A 23,488-nucleotide genomic window follows, 5' to 3' on the forward strand; every position below is an offset into this window, starting at 1 on the left:
AAAAGCAACAAAGCATGCTTGATCCATTAAAATATATACTCGGTGCAAAGCAGGGAGGGGTGGGATAAGATATAACACCAAGATGGCAGTAAGTTTCATCAGTGTCTTGTATAATTAATATTTGCAAAACTGGTGGCATTTTTACTATGTTCAGATAGCCACAACATTGCAGCTTCAATGTTCTGTGTGGTATTGAAGCCTCTACTTTTGAAGCAAATTTTAGAAGCCATATAAGATCACAGGCTGCCAAGATCCTAAAATGGGGATTGGCTAACAGGTGATCCTTGCTCTCTCTGCTTCCCTGTCCCTGCTTTCTTTGTCTGTCTTGCTGTCCAACTATTATGTTATCCACTTGGGTCACTGATGAGCGATAAGGCTGGCTTGAGGCTCTACCTGGGGTCTGGCCTTGTTCGGCTATGAATGGCATTGGTCTGAAGCCTTTTTTTAGCCTGTGTGTAGGGGCCCTGGTGGCAGATTTGGGAACTGGAACATCTGGTAGATCTATCAGTGCCCATAACCTATTTTGGCTGTTCCCCTTGGCAAGAATTATTAGGATAGAAGTGGCTATACACTGACCAACAGGGAGGCTGACCAACATTTGAATTTCTCATGGGGTTGCTCTGGCATGTTGGGGGAAATTTAAATGTTCCACAATTTTCCAGAATAGAGAAGCAATAACTGACATTGGAGCTCTTTCCTCTTAGCTTGAAAAAATTAGAGCTATTTGGCAAATACTAGCAATTTGTTTGTCACTTTATGCCTGGCAACAGAATATAAAACACATGCTTTCAAAATTATTTGGAAGATATGCTTCAGATCTCACACTACTGCTGCAATTCTCGTACTAAGCAGCCTCCTCTTTGTCAAGTCTGTTGGAATACTGAGAAAAATACACTACTGCTTAAAAGTACCAGTTCATTAAAGTGAACTGTAAGTAAATTATTTTCAAAGCTTGCACAGCTTTTCTGCCTAAAATAGTGTCTGCCTTTTTCAGTAAGATGCAAAACCATAATTCTTAATGGTTAAGAGACAAACACAACTAATGCAGCCATGTTTTGTGTACATGGACTTTGCACTTTGGTGCAAATGATTATGTATTGCACAGCTTCGAGGAAAGAAGCTGTGCAATAGTGAGCAGGTCAAGAATTAAGTGAAGAAGATAGCACTTTTTAGCTAGGATTTTCAGAATGGCTACCTAACATAATTTAATTAAAGTATCTTCTGTACTTAAGGAGTGTGTGGCAAAGAGGCCTCTACCTCCTGTGATTTTGTAATTGGTTGTTTATGGATAAGAGGACCAAGGACTCAATCCTGAGAGAAAGAGGCTAGTGTTTAATGTGGTGAAGTATTAATAAAATCCCTGAAGATCCTCAAGGCAGTTTTGATTGACAGTGTACTTGGTCATCAGGGATTCCTCTTATGCTACTTTAACCTTTAGAAATCAAAGGAGTGATGGCAGCAGTGCAGAAGTGTTGCAAATGGCTTAGGAAGAAAAATACAATGCTAACTGGGATTTTTCCCACCTGCTTTAAAGTGCCAGGTGCTTTTGTGCCTTTAGCACGATATTTATGAACAGAGTTCAGCCTATCATTATTTGACCACCTAATAGCATTTGAGGCTACTATTAAAGGCATAACTATAGAGGGAGATGATGGCACTCCAACTTCCAAATAGAGCAGCTGTATGACATGATGATGACCCACCACAGGCTAAGTTCCAAAAGGCTTCAGACATCTGATACTCAGGTGTAGGGTGGGGTCTCAGCTCCTTCCCATTCCAGCCATATTTCCTCTGTGATGTAGAAGCTTCCCAAACTGACTAAATTTACTGGAGTCTTCACCTCCAGTTATCTTCCTTACTTCAGGTGCAACGTGATTTAACTCCCCTAAGCCTGCAGGAAGCTGCTTTTAATGGTCCCTTCCCTATCCTCATGTGGACTGTTTCTGTCTTTATTGTCAACCTGTTATTTTGTAATGATATGTGTCTCCTTATTAAAGAAATTAGCTGAAATATTTAGATGTTCTTTGTGTTTATTGAAAAGTGGACACACACTTTAAGAATAGACTGAGAAATTGATTGTCACAAGGATCATAGACAATTTTGGCAGCTACATGATGATTTAGTCTCATTTTAAAAATTGCTATCCCTATAAGACAAATTCTCTTTAAATCTGGGGCTGCGAATACTGGAATTCAGAGTCCAGCACAACTACAACATATTAGTTAGGAATACACCAGATTAATCTCAATCATACTGTGCAATAAATCTTTCTAAGGCCATCAGGATTTCTATACAATCCTTCCTTTCTTATCTACAGAGTTTGCCTTTTATTTTTAAAATGCTTGAATTAAAATCATAACTAATAAACCAACTTGCCAATTCTGCAGTTAAAGGGGCTTAGAAAATGTATTCCTCACATAGGAGCAATCATACTTGCATTGACATAAATAGCTCCAAATTAAAAAGGTCTTACTTCAAATCCTATTTCAAAGGTATCTTAGATTTCTGGGTACAACAGACGGATCAACCTACAAACCTGAAAGGTTGCTGCAAGGGTTATTAAAATACGTAATATGCTTTAGACCCAAGCTTTGCGTGCCTTTCCAATTCTTGGAAGAATCCAGAAAAGGATCAGATTGGGAGGCACACACCCCACTGCAAAAATGGATTCTTCAAGTAGGATATTCAAATATTTTGCACTTGTATGTGAAACTAGGCAGACCTTCCTTGCCAACCAGCAAATTTTCTCCCCAATTACTGTATCATCAGGTTTGCCTTCCTTAGAGGGTTATAATAGAAGCATTCTCACTTTATTTTGATGTCATTAAAAGAGAAACTGGATCATCTCTAAGTTAGAAGATGGGATGAGATAAGTTTTCTTATAAGCTCCTATAGTCTACCGAGCAGTAACCTTATGAACCTGATTAAAAATAAAACACTTTTGTCAAGTCAAATGCATGTGCACCCATTTGGACTCATTTCTGGGTTGGCTCACTGTTGCTATGATTGGACTTTGTCCTGGATCAGAAAGCCATACGCACAATATGCTTTCTTAAATTTTCCTGCTTCATACACAAAAAGGCCATTCCATTGACTGCAGTGAATTTTTTTAAAAATTACTGGCCAACCAGTGGGCCATTTCAGAGCATGTATGTGATGAACTTCTGGTTTGGGGCTTACAATTATGTGGAGAAATGTGAAAGATAACAGCAGTAATTGGCAGCTAATGGGAAATATTGCAGTAAGGCATATTTCTCAAAAATCAACAGCAGAGGTCCTTCCAACCTGTGCTATTCTGTAATCATAAGCACAATCATGTACAAGAAGTTATTTGTTTTCTGATTATTTTACTAATTGAAACTGGGCCTGATTATTCCCTCTGGTATAGCTCTTAGGCATTGGAATGATATATGGAACATTTTGGCTGCACCTATAATTTTTCTAAAACCTGGCTAATGATTCCAATAAAAAAGTATCATGTTTCTCCTGTTGTCTAGAGAAAAAACATGGGTCATTCCTGCTGTTGGAGTCTCTTCCCAAAATGCTAACAAACTAATCTTCAACAAATGCAGGCTATGGTTCAAATTTTGCATGAACAAACAAGCATCTCAAAACAAAAAGCTTTTGTAGTGTATATGAATGATTGGCTATTTGGGGGAAATGCACAGTATTAAACACTTTATTGAGCAAGGTATCCCCATGACAACTCCATTGTGTGTAGTTTTTCAATTGTTAGGGTGCATAATAATTAGATTTTATTTCACTTGTAGCAAAGCAGCCATCAATTGACTTCTGAGCTTTGTGGGATCTGAAATCACAAAAGGGTAAACATACTTTATGTTCTCTTCTGGAATCAGACTAATAACTAATTTATCACTGGTGTGTTTTATAGAGATGTTTGAGAATACTCAGTTTGGTTTTGATGGAAATGCTCTGTGTTGTCAGACTAGAAAAGAGGGGAATACAACTTGCAATACATGAGTACCTCAGTTGCCTTAGCTATCTGCCAGCTAATTACCTGTTATATATACAGTAGTCCTGTCAGTTACTGCAATACACTTAACCAGCTAAATATGAGCCAGCAGTGTGCAGCAGCAGCCAAAAAAGCTAATGCAATCCTAAATTGCATTAACAGAGGGATACAATCAAGATCAAGGGAGGAACTAATACCACTCTATAAAGCCTTAGTAAGACCACGGCTAGAGTACTACATCCAGTTTTGTTCACCACATTATAAAAAAGGTGTTGAGACTCTAGAAAAAGTACAGAGAAAAGCAACCAGGATGATTAGGGGACTGGAGGCTAAAACATACAAAGAACCGTTACAGGAACTGGGCATGGCTAGTCTAGTGAAGAGAAGGACCAGGGGAGACATGATAGCAACCTTCCAATATTTGAGGGGCTGCCACAGAGAGGAGGGGGTCAAGCTATTTTCCAAAGCACCCAAGGGCCAGACAAGGAATAATGGATGGAAACTAAACAAGGAAACATTTAACCTGGAAATAAGGAGAATCTTTCTGACAGTGAGAACAATTAACCAATGGAACAGCTTGCCCTCGGAAGTTGTGGGAGCGCCATCACTTGAGACTTTCAAGAAGAGATTGGACTCCCATCTGTCAGAAATGGTGTAGGGTCTCCCGCTTGGGTGGGGGGTTGGACAAGATGACCTATAAGGTCCCTTCCAACTCTGATTATCTGTTAAATCTCATTTCTACAAAATATCCCAACCTTTTGATATTACATTTAAATATCTTCTATATAAAACACATATTTTTTTTAGAAGAAGATTGCTGCCATAGGGGAGATGCAGCCATGACAATTGCTCTTGCAAACCTGGGTGGGTGCTGTTTAAGAAGAACTGTTTCCTTTCCTACAATGTGGAATGCTGATGGTAGCTTTCCTTCAGCAATTCTCATTAAAACAAAATCACCCTTGTGGATTTAATAAAATGTGTCTGTCTTCCCCCACAAAAAGCAATTGCCTATAAGAATTATTAATAAAGCAAGGACAAAAAGTCACCATAAGGAATATGAAAAAAGCTCCTTCTTTTGATTCATCTGGCAGCAGCTTTTGGTCAGGCAGCAGCTTTGCTGTATGTGATGGCAGTTCATAGAACAGTGTTTCTATCTCTGATCAGGTTGGAATGCAATGGCACACAAAGACATTAAAGTCATCTGCTTTTCCTTGCCTCCTATCCTGCAGAAAATAGTTCCTTCCTGTGCTAACAAGCCATTCTCTATAGAATTTTAAGCTGGTTTAATGCAACGTGCTCTTCATCCTACTGTACGTGTGCTCAGCCTCTCCAGGAAGAAAAATGCCTTCCTGTCTAAATAAATGAAACAAGGGAGCAGGGCCATGTGTTCATGTCTATCAAGGTTCTGGTATTTAAGGGTTAATTGATAGATTAATGCCTCTCCCAAGTACACTAATTAGTTCTCCCACCAACACTGACAGGGAAAACCACTTGTATAGAAACAGAAAGCAAGCCCCATTCCCTTCCAGCACTGATGAGGTTGCCTAGTTGGGTAATGAATGATACATCTGCAAGGAAACAACCAAGCTCAGAGAACACTACGAACTCCACAAATTAGTGCCTCTATACTGAGACCCGGAGATTGAAACTTCCTATTTGCATATTGAACCAAGTTGTAGGCAGATAGCGTTATCATTTGTCACTTCAGGAGGAAATGCAGATCCGGTATCTCAGGAAGTCATTTTAACAGCATGCCAAATGTTCATATGTCTACAGTACTTCACCACCAATGTGAAATCCTTCTGTACAAGCTTAATTTCCTCATATCAGAATTCCTAGTCTGACTTGATTCACCACATTGTTCAGACAAATTCTCAATACTGCTGCTTCATTTTTACATCTGATTATGCTTAGCACTGTGATGTGAGGCATTATTTCTTAACAGTCAAACAAATGTACTAATATATGAAGTGGTGAGGAAACTTGAATCAAAAAAGAAAATAATTAAGGAAATAAGTCAACTGCAGGAAAACCCGCTTTCATTAGTTAAGACATTTGGACAGTGTTAAAGCATTTGTTTTATTCATTTATAAATACTGTCGTGTTTACAAGCATTATAGATGTGTATATTATTCCCAAACTTTCAAACATATAATACTTAGAATATGTAACAATCAGGAAAACAAAAGCATTCATCTCAAAATTTGGAAGGCCACTCAAAAAAAGTTGCATAAAAATACATTCTCTTCCTTCACACACAAGCCACTCTTTTCTCCAATTAGTTATTTACAAAGAATTGTAAAATGTTTTTTAAAAACAGATAACACTTAGAATATTTGCATGTGGGAAGTTAATGAGCCAACAGTAGGATGCTGTTCTTTTTTTAGGAATAGCTTTTACAGTAAGGGATTTTGACTCTTCAATATTATATACTAAACAGTCAGGAGTGGAAAGATACACAGCGGATTTTAACATAATTTGGACCCTTCCATTGGCTCAAGAACCGACAAAGTTATATTCACTCAGAGTTCAACTTGCCCCAAGAAATAAAGGAATCTTGGGGAATGGATGAATCCATCAGTAAGTTGCTAAGAAATAATCTTGGTAAAAAAACAAAAACAAAAGCAAACTCTTCTTGGAACATGCTGCATCTAGTAGAATCACACAAAAAGATTTTAAACACAGAATAAATGTGATCGAAACCCACCATTCAAATAAAAAGCCCTGGGAAACTGAAAGCTTGAAACAAAGATATTATAGTTGCCTTTGAGATACAGACCTTCTGCTTCCCATGTTTAATATCCCTAAGTCAGAAGCTTCTCTCCCAAGTCAGCTAATATGGCAGCAGGATGAGTGGAGCTGGAAGGTCAAAGATGGGGAAAACGAAGCCTGTTGTACCAAAGCTGAGGATTTCATAAAAATGCACATATTCAAGTGGGCAAGGACAAAGTACATTCTTTGTGATGGGACATTCAATTTGCTTGCAAAAAATCCTGTCAAAACAAGTTCATTGTTAGATTTTGGCAAGCACTAGAATAATTGAAAGGGGTGTGTTGAGAGACATATGCATATACATTGTGGAAGTCCTCCTGATGTACTGTACACTGGTGCACTCTTCCTCAAACTCTTCACAATTTCGGGGAGGTTTTGGTTACTTTTCACATCCTAGTAACTTGAAAGTAGAACTTGATGACCCAATGGATCAGGTTTAAATGGGGGCAAAGGATTACATTTTGCTCTTCACAGTAACAAAATATTTTTATGGGTTGAGAATTCATTAGGTGTCCCAGAAAGTATATAGAATTTATGTTTTTCTTTACATTTATACCATTCAGTTAGGGACAAACGTTAAATTTAGTTTAAAGCAGGAATGGGGGAAGTGAAGGCTCCTGAAATTACTGAACTACAGAAATCTCAACCATCATGTTGAATGGTGAGGGATGCTGAGATTTCAGGAACATTTGAAGGGCCACAGGTATCTCATTTTTGTCCTAAGAAATAACAAACCTGAATCTTTATATATCAGTGATAGTCCAAGGGTTATGTTTAATTTATAGTTAACGCTTTGTCAGCAAACAGCAACATGATTAGCCTTATACTTTGAATTATTCCATGGGAATAAGTGTTTTAAATGGTAATTATTAATATAAACATCCCTTCAGAGAAAAGAAGTATATATCAATGACTCTGCACTAGCTTCCAATAGTAAAAATCAAGTGCATATGCATTAGAAAATGGTCAAGTTAGATTCATCTAATGCTCCCTGATCATCCATATTTCATCCATGAATTGTTTCCATTAACAGTAAAACAATATGGACAGAAACAAATAAATACCAAACAAACTTTTCTAAATTCAAATGTACTCATATATACTTGCTCTTGCACCTACATATCCCTGTCTTCTAAAATGCCTTTCCCTCATCCTTTTATGTTCTATGATCAGTTTGTCCATATTACATGAAAGAGAGCCTTCTCATAAAGCAACCAATCTATCACTAAGTGGGTATTAAGACTTTCTTCCCTATTTGTTTTCCTATACTTAGTTTTTTTTTAACGTGGTACCTCTAGTTTCATATGAAATTTAATTCTTACTAGCCAAATTCCACTGAATTTCTCCATTTGCAAGCAATAAAATTGTGCTCCATCTTATGCTTCTTAAAGCACTTGCACAAGGATTTTTAAAATCTTAGATATGGAAAAATTCATAGGTGAAAACTTTTAGGAACAAGAACTAAAACAGAACCATTCATTTCCCATTTTAAATAAAAACTTCTATCATCCACAAGCTTGAAAGCTTTCGTGTCACAGGCTAAACTTTCAACCATTCTCCTCTATCATTTGCAGCTTATGCAGAGAACATTTTAGCTTACTGCACAATTAAAATAGAACATTCATCTAAATCTAAACTTAATTGGGTCAGAGCAATAACCAGTGAGAGGAGTAATATTTTCATTCTTGATATCCTTTAAAAATGAGGAGTCCTGAATTCTTGAGGCAAGTTTACTTGATCATATAAACAACTTAAAACAATTTGATTTAAACATGAATGTGCCTTTTGCCTATCCACAGATTCAGCCTTTCATTAAATCAGGAAGTTTCTTGGAAATACTTCCTGGTTTCAAATGAAAATTTTAGAATAAGATATTAAAACATATACTAGCTCTTGAGTTGGTAGTTATATTGTTTAATTCAAAGGAAATAAGTAACTTCCATTCAAGATTTTCCTTTTCATTATTTTTTGAGAGAAGGAACAAATCTCATTCATATTTCAGCTTTTAAAACTAGATTAAGATTTTCTTTGCCTCAGGATAAAAATGGGATCATTTAACAGTTTGAAGGTGGTTTGAAATAGTTGAAAATATAAGAAAAACATATTTAGGCCTAAAATATTAAGATGTTAATTGTTGCCATTCATTTTAATGACATCCAAGAAATAATCTGTTTTCACCCCTGTTGCCCCCCCCCAAATATTTTATGGTGAGCATACTGGATTGTTTCATGATTAATCAGCTCAGCCAATTCTAGGCAGAATTCAATTTGATCTAATTCCAACTCTTGATTAGATAGGGCACAATTCTTCATAATAGGCCTTATTTACATTTATCCTTAGATTTCTGGATATTAAAACTAAGGTTGGTTTAAGTTACTATATTCCAGGTATAAAATAACAGTAGTAGTATGCAGGAACTCTTACAGAATTATTCTTTTTTCATTTCCATGACTGTTTATTATGACCAGACCAACTAAAAATATTTTGTTCATATCCTTCTGCAATCCTTTATGGGGCTGAAATAAGTTAGGCAGTAGAAAAGCAATATCATGAATATAATTCATTACAATGACAAAATGTATTTAGCTTTCACATATAATTGTTAGACACACCTTGAAACCTGGACAATATCTAAAGTTCCCAAAAAGGGGGACAGAGGAAACCAAAGGGCTGCTGAGCGCCTCAGAGCTAAATTAGAAAGCTCTAACGAATGCACTGATCACTACATCAGACTTTGATACATTTGTACAACCAATATCTGAATTAGTTAGCTCATAGGTGGCAACTCCTGGCTCTTAACAGAATTCTGCATTTTTTGTAGCCAATAAAAGCAAGAAGAATACATGAGAATACAGAACAAAAAGGTGAAAGAGAAAATAAAACCAGTCACCTCTTTGTTATAGTAGTCCACAATAGATTTTTTAAAAGCCATATTGTGTTGACCATTGAGCAATGATGGCAAAAAGTACTACTGCTCACGTGTATCTATGTATAAGCTGCTTTTCTTAAATCCCAAAGACTCTGTTCTAATCAATTATGAAAACTGACTAAATCCAGACCAAAAAGTATAGCTTCAAAATGTGTTATCATGCTTTGGAATACAAAGGAAGAAAGAAAAGAAATGCAGTGGTCAGGATCTGGAAAAATATATTAAATGCTGAAAGTATCTCATTGTTATAACTAAAGCACAGTCTCTGAAGCTGCTAGTATTCTGAGAATCTATAAAAGTTAATGCATTCATTTCCAATATGATTAGAAACCAAGGTGTGAGTGCTACTGATCTTACTATTGATATTAAAGACAAGTGCATTTATGTTTACAACTGTGCAAATGAAACATTGCATTAAACTTCTCAAATATTAGTAGTATTTTTTTTTATCAAGGCCTTCCACCAAGACTTGAGACAGCATTTTGCACAGGACATAAGCACCTCTAACCACCAGTATTCTTCCACTGTAAACTCTGAGAACACTTTTGTGTTCAGTTTTGCACCTAATGAACATTATCTTAAATCCAACTCTGATTGCTCTGATTTTTATGCAATGTTATTACTTTACTGGTTAATGATTCATTTTGCTTATAAAAAGATAAGCTGAGATACATTCTGCATGGAGATTTTTGCTGTTGGATGTCCTTCCACCAGAATTCTTGAAAAAAAAGGGACCATAATAAGAATGTGACAATTATAAGGTGTAATCATCTATTAAACAGTCCTAGAGAAAGTAACCATGAAAAAAAAAAAAACCCAGTAGGAAGCATCTTGAGGAAAGATGGAAAGAAGGGAAAACAATTATTGGGCCCCAATATTAAACTGGTTTCAAATCCAACATTAAATAAAACAGTCAAGTATTAAGAGATATGTAGAATATGCATTTCCAAGGCAATACACCATTATGAGACTTCCAAAGAAATAAGCCAACAAGTTTTTTTTACAGACTGCAGACTCCCAAATTCCAGAAGGAAGAGTAATTCCATTTCACTCCCTATTCCTATTCCTTGACAGTATCTTAAGACATGTTCGATTGACACTATAGTCACTTCTATATCACTTATTACAGTCAATACTTCTTTACATCAGATTAAGGTTGGATGCATATCGGGTTTACAGCAGATAGTTTGAGTAGTTCAGACAGTGCCAATCATTCTTTGTCCCTTTAAATAAATTACTTCAATATTGTAAAAATAATAAACTTGTGGTGAGGCATGCTTTTAGAAGAAAGGGAAGGGGTAAACACTGTGCAAAATAAAAATGCCCAGCAAGTGCAAGGAGCTGTGTGTGTTGCCAACTGGTCCATGGCAAAATTGCCAGCAGTTCTTTCAACTGGAAGATCAGAAGTCGGTGGCAGGGTTGGCATCTTGTGCACAGAAATCTCCTCTTTCTGCCCATCCTTTGTTCAATATGCTACTTTGAAAGTTTACTGATGACTCGGATGAGTGCTCCATTCTCATCTTTCAGCCGCTGATTGTCTGACTTCAGATCTGTCAAAACCTGTTTCAAAAATAAGATAGAGCATCAAAACATTTCTGTGCTGAGTGTCCCAGAACATCCCAACCACTGGGAGGGGGAAGCAAAGTGGGGAGAGGAAAAAAAAAGAGTAATGTATACAGTAGTAATCTTTATTCATATAAATGGCTTTTGCTTAGCATATGGCCAACTCTCCCTACTCAACGAAAGAATATTTTACCTTCCTAAAACAGAAAAGGGAAATTATCCGAGATATATGCAGAACAGAAAATTATGTGTTGACTGAAATGATTTCACTGGCTGATACAGAACAACAAATGATGCCTTGCTCGCAGCTGTAACAAGGCATAAAATATCCCAAATTAGTCAAGTTATTTTGATGCATAAGACAGAAAATACCATAGGCATCTCTCTTCAAACCAACCTCTCAAAATAATCCTTTTCTTATCCTTTTCTCAATATCCAGTTTTCATTTTAATAACAAACTTATTACATTGGGAAAAAGAATAGTCTTTTTTTTTAATTTTGAAAGGAAATTGACTAACTTTAAACACTTTAGAGCAAATATTATATCTCATTTTTTATGGATCAAAGAGCCTGGTTTAGGTAGATCTTTGATTACATATTATAAAGTGCAAACATACAATTAACAGTAATGATAAGTTGCTCAAAAACTAGGTTTTATTATTTCAATCCATATTTCATATATCTATAGGAAAGTAAATGGCATACAATTTTTTTTGTGGAAAGTGTTTTAGTAAATATTTGTCAGTTTTTTTTAGACTGAAAGTGGCTTTCAATTTCTTATGTGTTCCACAAAATAAACTAATAAAAGGTACTTTGAGTTAAATTTTCTTCATTTTTGAAATGTAAAACATCATTTTAGTTGATTAACAGTTTGGACTATGAAAAAAGTAGTATTAGTAAAGTGTGCTTAGAAATGTCAAGGGATTCTCAGGCAAGAACATTCAAGAATAAGCTACTTTGGCCAGAGATTTGGATTCTTTATAGTTTACAAAATAGGACAGCTTGTGCACATATTTAACGAAGGTGGCATACTTTCTATATGCCTCCACTCAGCTCCCAAGAATTCCTATAGACGGGCTTCTATTGAAAGAAGTGACAAAGTGCTTGATAAGATGAGTACTGAAACACCTTTGACAGCTGATCCCAAAGAAAGGGGATCATTTATCAGTGAGGTGAAATATCTGTAATCTATTTAAGATGGAGTCACAAACACAAATTTATTTGGGATCTCTTGCCAACAGAAATACACAATTGGCCACTAATAACAAGTTCTTTTCTCAGTCAAGCAAGCATGTTGAAATTACGCAATCCTTAAAGGTTTACTCATAAAAAGGAGAGGCAATAATTTGAATTGAATTGATAAGGCATGATGAAAGAAAGGTATACAAATCCATCAAACAAATAAACATATTTCTTAAAATGCATTTAATTCTTGCTTTTCCCTACAATCATTCCTGACTTCTTTTCTCTACAGGTGGTGAGAAACTAAAACAAAAATCAAAAAAACCTGACTGACAAGCTAATAAAATCTACTCACTAAAGGAATCCAGCACAGGAATCCAGTGAGGCTTTTTCAATCAAGGCTGATTCCACAATACTGGGTTAGGAAAATAACATACAAATTTTCTTATTTGTATGTAAAAAAAATGTTTTCAATCAAGGAAGGGTTTTTATCAAGAACTGTGGTTCAACTCTGAGCTAAACAATGAGATCTTAACACAGTACTATACATGCTGTATAGATAGGTATAGCTGTGAAAATGGGAGACTGAGAAAAATACTGTTGATCCTTTCATTTATATATTTTGGAGAAGTTTACCATGGACTGCAAAAAGAATAGTCAATCTGGGGCCAGATGAACACTGACCATTTTCTTAATCAGCATAGTTTGACATCTGATGCAAATGGATGGGCTGGAGCGGGGGAAAAAGGCTTTTCAAGGTTGACAAAAATATAAGAAAGGGAAGGCTACAGATAAAGTGAATGACTGGGTTTTAAGAAATTTGAGAAAATACTTGGAAGAGCTGTGTATTATTTTATTTATCTACTGTATAGGCAGTGAACGGCTATTTGTATCTATCTATCTATCTATCTATCTATCTATCTATCTATCTATCTATCTATCTATGTCACACACATGCTGTACATACACATATTGTACATATGTTTATGCATACACACACACACACACACACACACACACACACTATTATCAATGGCCTCACAATGCTAAAGGTATTCTGGAAGAACCATTTCTTTACTATGGTAACTATAGAAGCCATGAGCGCAGGGTCATCCTAGCCCCAAGAGATGGGCTGTTTCATCAGGGGTGGGGTGGGGTGGGGGAAACCCACACAGAGAATTCTTGCCACTAGGCCTTATTTTACTTCCTAACAGATAGGGATCCTTGATATGTGCTTTCTGGCCATATAAGGCTTTAAAAAAGCAGTGATAAATAAACTATACAACCGGAGGTTATCAACATACTAATTTCAATTTTAATTGGTGCATGGCGTCTTCCAACACCTTCATGAAAATACTAAACAGAATAAGGGAAAGGCCTGAGGCCTCATAATACTCATAGAAGGGAATATTTGAGGGTTTAACTTTTGCCCTGGCCACCACTTATTGGACATGGACACTGGAACCACTATAATCTGGCACCTCCAATTCTCAGAACTCCCAAGCAATCTACATATGATGCTGTGATTAAGAAACACTGAGAAATTTAGAAGGATAAGGATGATTACGCTCCTTCCATTCAAGTCCTATGAGAGTCTCATGTGAGGGACCAATGTGATTTCCACACCATACAGAAGCCTCAGTTCAAACTACCATGGATACAAACAAACTTTGGTCCTGTTGGATTCAGAACTGGCTTCTTGAAGAGTGGGATAACTGATGTCTATGAGAGCTACTCTTCCCTCAAAGAAGCATTGATTATATTTTGAATCTAATTCACGGTCCCCCCACCTCCACTGAAATTTATTAGCAAGGTAGTAAGGATCCAATCCACATGTAGTAGAGCTTAGATCACGGAGAACTCTGTCCAGTCTTAGATCACAGAGAACTCTGTTCTTAGATATGCAAAGGGTCAACGTTATCCCACATATCATCATATAGATTCTATCCATCCAACTTCCATCTTGGGATGAATGCAGTTTCCAACTACTGCTAGAGATAAGTCAAAATGGAAAGTGTTTGTCCGTGCAAGCATTAGGAGTTGAGCCTGACTTAATGGCATCTATGATTAATTAATTAAGGACAGATACAAGATGAATTTATAACAGCAACCACCACCACCACAAATTTTATAAACACCAAATACAATCATTTTTATTTTAAAACTGAAAAGTGTAGATCTGAGACAGTATGAAAGAAATACTGGATTTTCAAGATCAAGCCAATGATCTTCAGAATTTCCTTGGAATCAAAAGAAAGACATAATTTAGTCATTGAACACATTTATATAGCTGCTCATCTAACAAAGGAATTCTGGGCAGTGAAGAGAAATAAAAACATCCAAAATGTACAAATCCATTACAGAAAAACTAGATTGAGGCCCTTAAAAATCTCACTACTGATATATCAAATATAGTCATACCTGTGCTAGAGTTCCATTAACATCTTAAACTCAATCCCTTGGGATCAGGGGTGGGATGCTACCAGTTCTGCCCGGCTCTATAGAACTGGTAGCTCTGAAGAGCAGCAGACACAGAACCGGTTCTGGCCCACCTGCCCGCCCAGGCTCTTACCTGTCCTTTATTTCCTGCTTTTTCAATCTCAGCTGCTTTGCGCGGCACAGCTGAGGTTGAAAAAGCACAGAAAAAGAGGCTTTTTGAATGCTGTGCAACTGGTTGTTGCAATTTTCAGTTGTTCGGCGGCACAGCCTAAGGTTATTTTATACACGTGTGCAGCGTGTGTTGGGCGCACATGCAAAATGTAATCACCGAACCAGTAGTAACGCTGGTTGAATCCCACCCCTGCTTGGGATAGGAATAAAGGAGGCTTTCATGGCCTTCTGAATGGCTATCAGGGTCAGTGCTGTCCATATCTCAGGGGAGGCTGTTCCATAAGACTGGTATTATGACAGAGAAAACACATTTCATAGGGGCCATCAAGAGTCACTGCTTTAGAAATGAGATTCAGCGCATGCTCACTCTCTTATCCAGTAAGATCAGTAGAAACCATTGGGGTTCTGCAAGTAACCTAGCCTCATGCTATTCAGGTCTTTAAAGGTAAACAACCAGAACCTTGAACTGTCTACCAGGAATCAGTATAACTCATGTAGCCTTGTTAGTTGGCTGTACTATGACACCCAATATTGCATGTGCTAATGAATTCCTCATCAGTTGAAGCTTTTGAATGCTCTTCAAGGGTAATCCACATAGACTGTACTGTAGTAGTCTTGTGACACAACTGGTCTACAAGATATATTTGTGGGAATACTCTCCTGACCACTGCTGCCAGTTGCTCCTTGAACTGGTCTAGAGTCTTAACTGCATTATTAGCTGCCTTCTCTGTCATAGAGGTTAATGAGAAGAGGTTAATGTGAAAGATACAGCTCTACTGTATTACAGCATTATTGAAATGTCACATTCTATATGTTTGTGAGATATTAATGAACAAATTGAGTAACTTAGTACAGGTTCTTATATCTCAGATTAATATATAAAATATGAAAAAATATTAACCATAATTTGTAGCAAAAACAAGAAAACTACACTAGACTTGTGTTTAGAATTCAACCTCCTGAATTACAAACTGTGATTTCAATATAGCTTCATTGTCTTATTAATAGCTCACAGTATGTAGTATAATACAGATAGTCCTGGACTTACAAACACAGTTGGGACTGGAATTTTGGTCACTAAGTGATGCAGACAGTAGGTGAGTCATTACATGAGCAAAGTCAATTTTATGACCATTTTTAACACAGTCAAGTGAAACACCCAGTTGTTAAGCGAACCCAGTTTCCCATTGTCTTTACTTGTTGGAAGCCATCTGAGAAGGTAGCAAATCGCAATTATGTGATCACAGCACACTGCAGTATTGTAAATGCGAGCCAGACGACATGCGCCCAAATTGTGATTACATGATCGGGAATCATTTTTCTGAGTGCCATCATAATTTCAAACTATTGTTAAACAAATACTCATAAGTCGAGGTTTGTGTGACATATAATGATTCAGTGCATGGCAAATTTTAAATTGCTCCATGTATTCCAACTCATTTACAAGTTCATTTACAAATTGCCAGTTTATAAAGTGTTTTAATGTATACTTTCAGAAGTACATTATTTTACCATACTGCCTTAAATCTACTATACCACTTGGGACAACCAGACACATATATTCTGATTGTTCGTCCTAATTCTTCCATTCACACTTTATTTAGCACTGTCTTTAAAAGGCAAAATAAAGCCAAAATATTTTTGCTAATTATACTGGAGATTGTTCTCCAATATGAAATTCACATGCAGAAAATGCATACCTTGAAAGGGAGCAAGTATACAAAATCAGGAATGATATCTCCAAAATAAGGACTATACCTTGAGGGAAGAGCACTTGAAAAGAAAATTATTCAATGGCATATTCTATTGGTGTGGCATCCTCCTTATTAAACATCTTTAGGAAGAAAGTAGAATGAGTAGTAGATAGCTCGAACAGATAATAAGAGCAAAGACCTGCCTGGAAGAATGGAAGGAGAGGTGAAATCAACTGGAAGGGGAGGTGCTATAGCTCTTCTGACTCTGGGGGCTCAGCGGATTGCGACAGCCTGGCTACCACCCGGGTCAAAGCCCTGTTTTCGGCCAGCAGTTGCTCATTCATCTGCCTCAAAGTGTGAATCTGTTTGAGCTGGTGAAGGTTCTGTAAAGTGAGACATGGAGGAAATAGACAAAGACAAAACAGAATATAAAAAGCACAGAAACGTGAATTCAATTGACAAGCGTGAGGGGGGAAAAAGAGCAGCAATGAGAGGTGGACAGCAGTGAAATTGCAAAGGAAACTCAACGACACACTGAAGTGTTAGAAACACTGAAAAGAAGCCAAAGGAAAGGGGCTGTTCCTTCTGCTCACTTTTCAAATATAAGAGCAAATTTATCATCATGAGGTAAACAATTTTGTGGCTCTAAACACAATTATAGAGAGAGTTTGGTGTAGCAACTTTCCTAGCCACATGCTAGAAATCAAGAGACCATGAGTTTGAGTCCTGTCTTAGGTACAAAGCCACCTGGGTGACTTTGGATCAGTCACTCTCTCTCAATCCTAGGAAGCAAGCAATGGCAAATCATTTCCAAAAAATTTCACCAAGGAAACTGCAGAGAATTAACCAGGTTGTTGCCAGGAGTCAAAATTGGCATATGCATATGCGCACATACGTACACAAACTTGATTATACCTGTAACAGACATCAGGGCAATTGTGGGCATAATGAAAACTGTCACCCAAGAGCTGGATATCAAAGTTAAAGTGTCTTCATGAATCTCTTCATCTGACTCTTCCCATCAAAAGCAGCTTTGTATATTAAAGGAGCAAGAGCCAAAAAGTGTCAGAACATCTAGCAATATTTGAAAAGGAGAGTGAATTTGTACAAGTTAGTGATGCTCTGAAATCTTTCACAAATACAACCTATCAGTTTGTCTGTGCTGTGCTTTATAATGCACTTTTCAGTTAATCATTCAATAGGCATCATTTGTGCTGAATCTTTTAAAACACAAAATTTCCATTTTAAAATATGTGAATATTTGAACAACTTTGTTAAGAAAAACAAATAAAATTTAAAACCTTTATTTTCTTCAAAAACTATCTATTATAATAAAGAGATTTCTAAGTCTATTTTTTAAAGAATTTTAGAAAATTTAGTTTAGGATATAACCTTCATATAAGAAACCATTTTTCTAAAAGGAAATATGTTCAAAATATGTTTAATATAGTTCCTCTAAAACAGTGTGGAAGTTGGAGTGAAAGGTTAAAAAACCTGAATATTTCAAGCAGTAGATAATTAGGCCACTAAACCTGTCTATGACAGATTTGCGTTATCTTAAGAAAATGTAATATTATTTATCTAATAACTCAAAATGTAAATAAGGCAGAATGCAGAAACGAACAAAATAATTTAAAAGACACTCACTATAATTATATTCTCTAGCATAATGCTAAAAATATTATGTGGAAAAACTGAATGTTTACATCCAAAATAAATATATCCTTGTAATAACAATTTCCAAGGAAGTCATTATACAGTAAATCTAACACGGTAATCTTGATTTTGGTGTTTTTTGTTTTTTTTTGGTGATGATTAGAATAGTTTATAAGGGCATGTAGAAGCAACCAGTTTCCAAATTACAAACCATAACTCTAATTATATTCAATTACATGCTCCTCCTCTTTATTATTTCAGCAATTTCAAATACATTAACTAAACCTTGCTCCATATATATAGCCACTTTATTTCATACTCCTAGAATTCCCCAGTCAGCCATGATTTAGGCTGATCTTCAAAACCACTCATGCTCAGCAAAAATGCATCTGAAGGTTTTTGCTTCTTACTCTTTTATTTTTAAAGCACTCTCTGTTCTAACCAGGAATATAAATTCTGCCAAGGATATGATCAGATAAGAGATAGCCTAGCCCACAGCTGGATGGTGGGAGAGGCAAGAGGCTCAGAAGAGACTCTTCTTAGGCTGTAATGGAGATGGGGGGAGGGAGGAGGAATTGTACTTTCAGTCTTGCAAGATTGATGTTGGCTTTGCAGAGCAGAGCAGATGGGAATCACAACCAGATGAACTAATTGCAAGTCTGAAAGAACCTGCCTCTTGCCCCACCCACTATTCACCTGCTGTCTCTTATCTGACCATTCCCTTGGCACCATCTCTTAGCCTAATCTCCCAATGTCTTTTCCACATACCATCACAGCAATTCACATGTAATTACTGCAATGTGTATGTGAGGGAGAGAGATTCATTTTCCTGTTGTGTGACGGCAGTATACAAATCTGCCATGCTCTTAAATCTACTGAAATTAGAGGGCATAAAACTGGTTTTAGCTGGAGTTTGCAATCCTGAGAAAGAGGGCAGGGCATGGGATTTTTGTTTGTTAACTCCTACTCCCCACCACAATTTTAGCTCACCTTTATTTTGATAGATATGTACTGAATGATAGCAGTCTTAACAAAATATGTTTTATATGTACTGGCAGCCCTTTTTATCTATCAGACGTATCTTTCAACTTTGTATTAGAGGAGGAACTGTATGAGAGGTTTTGAATAGCTAAGAAACTAAATTAACTCTCTCCTACTCTGAGTTTTGAAAGCACCCTGCACTACCTCTGAATGTTTCAGAACATTCCTTTGAAACTGTGGTTTGCACAAATTAGAACAGTCTTAATCTATTCTGATGTAAAACACTGAAGCACAAGCCATTAAAATCACAATATATGTAGTTCAGTAAGCCAAAAATCTTTTTCCTATTATGCTGTATTGGCAACAAACAGCCTTAAGAATTTTATGACACTGCTTGAATTAGATACCAGTTTAGTTTTTTATGTCTCTTTGTAAGTGAGCTGCAGACAGTAAGAAAAAAAAGTTGCTATACAACAGAATAGGAATGTGATTCAAAAGTGAGCTTTTTGAAAAGTTAATAAGCCTAAATAAAATAACAACATTGACAAGACTGAGATAAAATGTAGGTATATTTGCTATATTAAGTCAAGGTGACTCTAGTATAAAAAGAAGCTGCAGACAGATACAGCATATGATTCAAAAATGGATGCCATTCAAAAGATGCAGACGTGATGAAAATGGTCTCCATTATTCTCATTCTCTCTCTCTCTCTCTCTCTCTCTCTCTCTCTCTCTCTCTCTCTCACACACACACACACACACACACACACACACACACACAAACACACAGAGTGCCAGTCCACAAATGGATACTCTATTTGTTGAAAAAGTTACCTCAACAAATAACTCATGAATAAGGCCATCAGGGGCTTTCATAACTTAACACATACAGGTCATGTGCTTTAAAACTCTCCAATATAGATTCTCAGCTATAGACATCACACATTAATAAGAGATGGAATGTCCACATTTACAGTAGGTTATTTTAAAAGTCTTTTTTTAAAGAAAAAAGCATTTGTTAGTTATACCATCATAATAGGAAGGCACAATGTAACTATAGTTGCATTCTAATATTTCTTCTAATATTGCACATTATTAACAATAGATCAAAATGCATTCCCATTTCAGTTCTTTAATAGTTCATCTATAAATACGTGTAATCATGTGGAATGATGCATATCAAGCTAGGTGATGCAGCCCTTCTCTTGCAGCTGGATTGTAATGTGAGCTACCGAAATGTCTTTTCTTACAGAGTTAAATTTAAATGGAGCTCAGCTTCAAAAAAATAACCATACAGTAAAATCAGTTTGTTTCCTTTAAAGGCTATTCTCCAACTGGAACTATCCCCAGTAAGTCAGGAAATTGCTTTCCCCTCTATCATGTTTTTAGGGGCTCAGGAATTCTTATTCTTGAAATAAAAATATTTTAAGAGCCAAGCAAATCTGTAATTCCCTCTTATATAATAGGAAAATAAGCACCAGGAGACAAACAAAACAAAGGTACAAAAGAACCTATTGTGCAGGCAAGCAGTGTTATCCTGTAAAATCAGTTTTATCAGGTCGCTTAGGGCAGCATAATGTATCTCTCACTTTAGCAATCAGAAATTGCAATAACAGGAGAATGACAGTTCTTCAGAGCAGGTGTTTGGAGAGAGGGGTATCAAGCAAGAGGAGCTACTTCAGAGGACAATTTCTGCTCCAATCACTCAAGCACTAAGTAGCTTTTTGTTTGTTAAGTCTGAAAAGAACTGAAAGCCCAATAAAGAAACAAGAAAACCAGAAGCATGACAATATCCTATCAATGAATCCACTAATATCAAGAGACTTTTTCCCAAATTGTGACATGGAATAGATATATTTCAAGACGAGGGGTGAAGATGAGAGAAAGAGAGAGAGGGAGGGAAAATGAATTATGCAGGAATAATTTCCCCTTTGAGATCAGGTCTACAGCTCGGTAGTTTGAGATTTGAGTGCTGTGAGATGGAGCGAGCTCCTGTCACTTGTCACGAACCTAGCAGTCAAAAGCATGCAAACGCAAGTAGATGAATAGGTGCTGCATATGAGCATGTGGGAAGAAAGAACAGTGTTCCATCTTTAACTGTATGCTTTGTGCAGCAGCATGATGTCAAGCTGGCCAAACGATTGCAGACAACATTGGCTCTTTGGTTTAAGAAACATAGATGAGCACTGCCCCCATAAAGTCGATCACAACTTGTGAGGTAAAACCCATGGGGATACCCTTACCTTTACCTTTTTAATAGCCCCTTTGGAGGAGGAAATGGATGCAGAATTGTTTTGTTTTGGTTGATCTAAAAGTTTGAGTGATCTTTGAAAAGAAAATATTGATGTGCTTCTGTAGTTTTTTGAGCAGCTGGCTCCATTATAAAACAACTTGTTTTAACATGGCCATTTCCAGAGTATAAAGATTGAGAAAAGTTGCTATATAAAGATATTGTGTGTAAGATTCCTACATTTCCAAAAGCTAGGGTTCATGAAGATTGAACCTCTTAAGATTATTTATAGAAACCTCCAGGCTAATTAAAGAAAAAAATCCTCAGTGTATGCCAAAGTCTCAGAAAATAGTTGAGAAGAGCCAGGACTGGCATCACCAGTATTTAAATAAAATCCCTTGATACTTTCCCCATACACAAGAGAGAGGGTGATAGATCAAGTGCACCTCTGTCAACAGCTACTGGCTGGAAAACAGGTGGAAAGGTAGTATAGTACTGTAGGCTACTTCTGCTGACTGCCAGCTGCCAGCAGATTGGCTGTTCAAATCTCACCAGGCTCAAGGTTGACTCAGCCTTCCATCCTCTGAGGTCGGTAAAATAAGGACCTAGATTGTTGGGGGAAATATGCTGACTCTGTAAACTGCTTAGGGAAGGCTGTAAAGTACTGTAAAGCGGTATATAAGTCTAAGTGCTATTCCTTTTATTTATCACAATATTATTAAAATATCTTCAATATCTCTCAGTTTGTTTCTGGTCCCAATTCAAAGATACATATTTTAACTGTAAAGAACCTATGGGAGGTACTTACTAAAGTGCAGCCCTATGACTGGGAAGACCAAACTTCCATTATGACATAATGGCTTTTTCTTAACTCTTTCTGCCTAATAGGTTATATTGTAAGGACAAACAAACAAGATTCGTACATACACTGCCTTGAGCTGAAGAAAAACCAACAGAACATGAGATGATATATTGGAAAGAAGCCTGCTTTTACATTCATATGATTAAATCTGAGACTTTGCTTAAGATACTGTCTTTATACTAAGTGGGAAGTTTTGCAACAGGATTTTTATGAAAAGTCCCTCAAGTGAGGTCATAGGGCTGCTACTTTATTATAACATTTTAACACTTTTTGCTGCAATAGAACTTTATAAATTATGTTCTTTCTACTATTTTATACTTTTAACGATGCTTTTAGTTTCAGTGTGTATATTTTCAGTTTAAATTCTAGATTTGTTTTTAAAGTTTTGTAAGCTACCTTGGGAAAAATTGTCTTGAAAGGTGGATTATGAACTTTTCAAATATTTAAATGTATACTTTAGCATTTTATAATTATGGTGAGGTTGGTTGACATTGAGTTTTAAAAAGTGACAAAACAAATTCTGAAGCCTCCCAACTCTGAATCCCCATAGATACTCAATTTCACATAAAATCTGAGGTACTAGGTATCCTTACTCTGAAACCATGCTTCATTGAAAGTAAGTATTCATGACTTTCTTACATAATTACCAATTGTTCATTTAATTTATTCAGTAATTAAGGATAGAGAAAATGCATGTAGCAAAGGAAATTCAACTATGTATCATTAGCAATAATTTCGGAAGATACAATGAATTTCTTGCAAAGAAATGTTGGATATTGACTCTGTTAAGTGTCAAAACCTTTGAGACTGTAAGTTTTAATATACTGATACTAGGTTAAAAAGTTCAAGATACATAATTCCCATATACCAAATTTACATATGAATAATTGTGGATACTGACCCTGGGTATCTTTAGATTCATAGTAACAATAAACGTTCATACACATATACACACATGTTTATATGTAAGTAAGATCATATAATAATCAAAGTCGATGTTTCCCAAGTGTAGTAGCAATTTTCTGATGTGTGGCCTT

The 23,488-nt window shown here is 36.4% G+C and overlaps 1 protein-coding gene across 7 annotated transcripts in view; it reads right to left on the minus strand.

The window, feature by feature from the left end:
* Window positions 1-6,022: 6,022 nt before the first annotated feature.
* The window catches only part of PPP1R12B (protein phosphatase 1 regulatory subunit 12B), a 109,829-nt gene continuing 92,363 nt past the window's right edge, over window positions 6,023-23,488 (minus strand). For 4 of the 7 annotated variants that reach the window (XM_087962440.1, XM_087962438.1, XM_087962436.1 and 1 more), the window contains one exon: window positions 6,023-11,234. In XM_087962440.1, the coding sequence (XP_087818566.1) occupies window positions 11,148-11,234 (87 nt within the window). In that variant the 3' untranslated portion in view covers window positions 6,023-11,147. Of the gene's footprint in view, window positions 11,235-16,926; window positions 17,107-23,488 lie in introns of all 7 variants that reach the window. The other 3 variants (XM_087962439.1, XM_087962435.1, XM_087962434.1) reach the window with 1 other exon arrangement.

Source organism: Notechis scutatus, chromosome 3 (genome assembly GCF_049901735.1).
Source record: "Notechis scutatus isolate UNSWTSFEM ecotype Mainland chromosome 3, rNotScu1.2, whole genome shotgun sequence".
Taxonomy (NCBI): Eukaryota; Metazoa; Chordata; class Lepidosauria; order Squamata; family Elapidae; genus Notechis; species Notechis scutatus.